General features: G+C 37.2%; 1 protein-coding gene across 1 annotated transcript; it reads right to left on the reverse strand.

Annotated features, from left to right (window-relative positions):
• Positions 1–2547: 2547 nt before the first annotated feature.
• Positions 2548–3492, reverse strand: LOC146405163 (olfactory receptor 5J3-like). The gene has a single exon (XM_085011643.1). It carries the CDS (start codon positions 3490–3492, stop codon positions 2548–2550), a length of 945 nt encoding a protein of 314 aa, XP_084867769.1.
• Between the last annotated feature and the right edge of the window lie 1542 nt (positions 3493–5034).

Genomic DNA, 5034 nt, shown 5'->3' on the forward strand with positions numbered 1-5034 from the left:
GTTTTTTTTTCGTTTTGTTTTGTTTTTTGTCTTTTTAGGGCTGCACCTGCAACATACGGAAGTTTCCAGGCTAGTGGTCGAATCAGAGCCATAGCTGCCAGCCTATGCCACACCTCCCAGCAACATGGGATCTGATAAACATCTGTAACCTGCACCACAGCTCGTGGCAATGCTGGATCCTTAACTCCCTGAGTGAGGCCAGGGATTGAACCCATGTCCTCATGGAATACTAGTCGGGTTCGTTTACCGCTGAGCCACGACAGGAGCTCCAGATCTTTAGAAAAGTACTTAATAAAATATAAAAATAAAAATTTTACAAGTGTTTCACCAGAGAATTCCATTATTAGAAATCTATCAAGATGAAGACAATTAGAAAAATGAACGTTACATATACAGACTTTATTATTATGCTGTAAATTATTTTGAAAACATTAAAACCCAAAGTGTATAACCCAGGAGGTGGACACTTTCTTGGGCCTAATGTAGATTTAAATTTTATATCTCTGTGATTATGAGATATAATTAACAAAGATACTTACCATGTCCTAAGGACTCCTTTATTAAGAGATAGTTTTACTTTTGAAAACTGGTTATAACAGTACCATTGATTATCTTTTTTTAAAAAATCTATGTCTGTTATTTTGATATGCAATCAAAATATGTGACGTGACTATCCTGGAAGAAAATATGGTCCGTATAGAAACAATGAAATAAAATTTGCTTTAACACCTTTTGTTACATATTTACAAGAATGTAATTGTCAAGAAATAAGGGAGGAAAAGTCCATAGACACATATTTTAAAAGATAAGATTTATTGCCATGATCTAAGTATTATTCAATTTGATAGATAATAAACATCCTTTATACAAACTCAAAATTGTTATTCACTACAAAAGTGTCACCAGCAAAGAATATTTCCTTTCTTATCAACTGTGGTGATGACAATGGTAGCGGGCTGAATTGCTGATGCAGGTCTGAGTAAGTAGGACAATAAGCAATGCCATGATGAACATAAGCAATTTGAGATTTCAATAGTCATTTTGTTTTTTTTTTAAAAAAACTAACAGTATTTTCAAATGGTTATACTGTTTAATAGACATTTCCTAAAGGTGGATTTTTAGAGAATTCCAATGTGTTTTGATATAATAGAATATCTTTGCATTGCTATTTTGGTATTTCAATTTAACTCCAGAAATGGAGTTGCTATAAAAAAAAGTCCTTGGTGACTATGGAATTATTGTGTAAAGTGACATTTCAAATTTTAACAGTTCCAGCCTGATATAGAATATAAAATGCATACAGAAAATTCTATTTCTTTATGTAAAATGGTAGAAGTCCCGTGTACAAATATATGGATATGTGTATATTTGAATTCTACCTGTTAAATCTTGATATTTTTTTTTATCTTGGTTAAGTTTTTAACTGCACTGATCCTTCGTTTCCTCAGCTATAAAATGTGTTAGCTCTTCTAGAGTTGTAAAGAAGGAAGATTGAGTTCATTCTCTGTAACCGATTCTTTCTGAGTTTGCATGTGCGTGTGTTTCTGTGTTTGTGTACATATCACCTGTATCATCATGGTTCTACATTCCATCAAACTGAAAACCAAATTTTGTAACTAACCAATCTGTAGAAGATGGTGTCAATTTATTACATAAGAAGTCACATTAAGGTAGTTACCACTGTGGTGCAGCAGAAACAAACCCGATTAGTATCCATGAGGATGTGGTTTCTATCCCTCGCCTTGCTCAGTGGGTCGGGGATCTGTCATTGCTGTGGCTGTGGTGTAGGCTGGGAGCTGTGGCTCCAATCCACCACTAGCTTGGGAACTTCCATATGCTGTGGGTGTAACTCTAAAAAGCAAAAAAAGTTATTAGAGAGTCAAAATAATGATTTGGGGATTGAAGGAATCCAGATTATACAGTGGTATAAAATTATTGTTTATGGGAGGAAGGGTTTCTCAGAACATCCTTTATCTGACTGAAGGCAGAATTTATGAGAATGATTCTTTGGGGCTGCTTTTCCTGCCAGGAAGAAAACATAAAAGTCCACCTACCCTATTATAAACAAATGATATCACAGAATTTCTTATCTCCCACTTGTTCCCTTAGAAGTTTATTTATTTTTCCCATGGAAGCCATGTCTCTCTCTCCTTTCTTTATACTAAGTTAGGTATATAAACTTTATCTCCAATAATTGAGCAAGCCACTTTTTTGGTGCCCTCTTATATATATATAAATATACTTTGTCTATCCTCTTATTAATCAACCTTTTGTCAGTTTAATTTACACGCCCTTAATCAGAAAATCTAAGAGCATAGAAGAAAAGTTTTTTCACCCTGACAGAATATGTGGCATATGCATATACATATATGTACACACAAAAGATATAATATATATGACATGTGTACTATTTCTAAAAGCCAATAAGGACTGTATCTTTGCGCATATGATACTTTAAAATACCTTCCTTCTTTCCTTCAATAACTTCCATAGATTTTTAATCCTGTAGCCTCAATCTCTATTCCTTAAATATTTCTGCTTGAAAATTCATGGCCACTGAGCAAATATTTTTCTCATCGTGATTCTTTTCATTGCTTCTATGGCCTCTGTGTTTCTTACACTGTATATCAGAAGATTTAATATTGGCAGCAAAAGGGTATAGAACACAGACAGGATTTTGGCTGTATCCTGTGGGTAGCTTGAGCTGGTCCCCAGGTAAGTAAATATTACGGTTCCATAGAAGAGAGTTACCACGGTGAGGTGGGAGGCACATGTGGAGAAGGCTTTGTATCTGCCTCTCAGAGACTGTATCTTCAGAACAGTGAGAAGGATTCCCAGGTAGGAACTAACCACTATCAGAAAGGTAGCCACTGAGGTGGTTCCGGAGAGGACAATGAATAAAGCCTTATTGTACTGGGTGTCAGAACAGGAGAGTCGAAAGAGCAATGAAATATCACAGAAATAGTGATTAAGGACATTGGGCCCACAGAAAGACAGACCGAGCAAGCCGGTCAGGTGGGTGAGTGAGTGGGCACAACCTAGTAGGTAGGAAACCGTCACCAGGTGGATGCAGGATGTGGTGGTCATGAGACCCTTGTAGTGAAGTGGGCGGCAAATGGCAAGGTAGCGGTCATAGGCCATCGCAGCCAAGAGGAAGCATTCTGTGGTCAGGAACAAGCTGACAAAGGAATACTGAAGGAGGCAACCCCTGTAAGAGATGGCTTTCTGTCCTGCTAGGTAGTTCACCAACATCTTAGGGATAAAGACTGAGGAGTAGCAGAAATCCAAGAACGCCAACTGGCTAAGGAAAAAGTTCTTGGGAGAATGGAGCTGGGCACTGACCAGGACAACTATGATAACCCAAAGGTTGCCCACCACAGTGATGAGATAGATCAGGAGAAACAGCACAAATAGGACTGTATTGAGTTCAGGGTCATCAGTCAGCCCCAGGAGGATGAATTCAGTTATTCCACTGACATTTCTGTTAGCCATCTATGTGGCTCCTCTATGATGGATCTACAGAGAAGGAGAGGAAAAATAAGCAAAGATCAGAGTTCTCGTTGAGGCTCAGCAGGTTAAGAACATGACTGGCATCCTTACAGATGCAGGTTCAATCCCTGGCCTTGCTCAGTGGGTGAAGGATCCAGCATTGCCATCAACTGCAGTGTAGGCTGGCAGCAGCAGCTCGAATTTGACCCCTAGCCTGGGAGCTTCCATACACCGCAGGTGCAGCCCTAAAAAGAAAAAAACAAAAAAAAAAATGAAAGAAAATAAAATAAAGGTAAGGCTTGAACATGCAAATTCCTTCTACTTGCATCTTTAGAAAATTGCAGGGTTTTGGTTAAAAAAAATCCACAGTTAATTCATTCCTTTCAAGTATAAAAAGTTAGCCTGACACAAAACTTTGTAGGGATCAAAGCCTCACCAAGGAATATAAACTAGCATTATGAACCACATAAGAACCCCTGGAAAAATTAAAATCTCTATGAAGAGGCTTATCAGGAATGTTCGTTTAACAGAGAAAGTTCAGGAGAAGGATCCTAGATACTGATTTGAGAACACAAGGAAGAACCTCATATTTTAAAGAGCATTCCTTAACAAAGAACAAAAACCTCAAACCCTTGAGACATCTAGAAAAATTATTTTGATCACATCTTATTTTTTTCTTTTTTTTGTGTGTGTGAATAATCCTCATAGGGAAACGTAGTTTTGATTAAGAATGCAATTCATGGAGTTCCAGTTGCAGCTCAGCAGGTTAAAAAGCCAATATTGTCTCTGTGAAGATGTAGGTTCAAACCCTGGCCTGGCTCAGTGGGTTAAGGATCCTGCATTGCTGCAAGTTTGGGCATAGGTCTCAGATGCAGCTGGGATCTCACACTGCTGTGGCTGTGGGGTAGGCCTCAACTGCAACTCCAATTCGACCCTTAGCCTGGGAACTTCCATATGCCATAGATGCAGCCGTAAAAAAAAAAAAAAAAAAAGAAAGAAAGAAAGAAAGAAAGAATGCCATTCATTGTTTAGGAAATATTCCAAGTTGAGTTTAAACACTGATTTTTCATTACTCCCACAGAAGTTGTATAACAACTTCAATGTTAACACAGAAAAAAAGACTTGAAAGTAGGATAAGGAGGGAGAATTAACAGCAAAATTACAGTTTATTTTTCCCCTGTAATTTAAAGTCTTTACACATTAAAGTCTAAACATATTTTTTCTTCTTCACCATTTTTTAATCTTTTTAGTTTATTGACAGAATGCATGTATATTTACTATTTAAATACATGAATTTTACTTACCAGTGAGGGAAGGAAATAAAAAAACATTCAATACCTTCTCTCATTTATGAACCTCATCGCTGTCTACTCTCTTGGCTAATTTTTCTGTATTCCCCCCCAAACCAAAAACGAAACCAAATACACAAAAAATAATTACATTTGTCTGATGTTTACAGTGATGCATAAATTAGGTGAATGAGAGTAGTTAACAGGCAGCAGGACTGAAATTCAAACTTCTTTAACTGTGGGAACTAAAGGCACA

This window comes from Sus scrofa, chromosome 2, assembly GCF_054392235.1.
Source record: "Sus scrofa isolate SSC_HxYL_T2T_F1_AM1 chromosome 2, Sscrofa_HxYL_maternal_Yorkshire_Landrace_v2.0, whole genome shotgun sequence".
NCBI classification, from domain to species: domain Eukaryota; kingdom Metazoa; phylum Chordata; class Mammalia; order Artiodactyla; family Suidae; genus Sus; species Sus scrofa.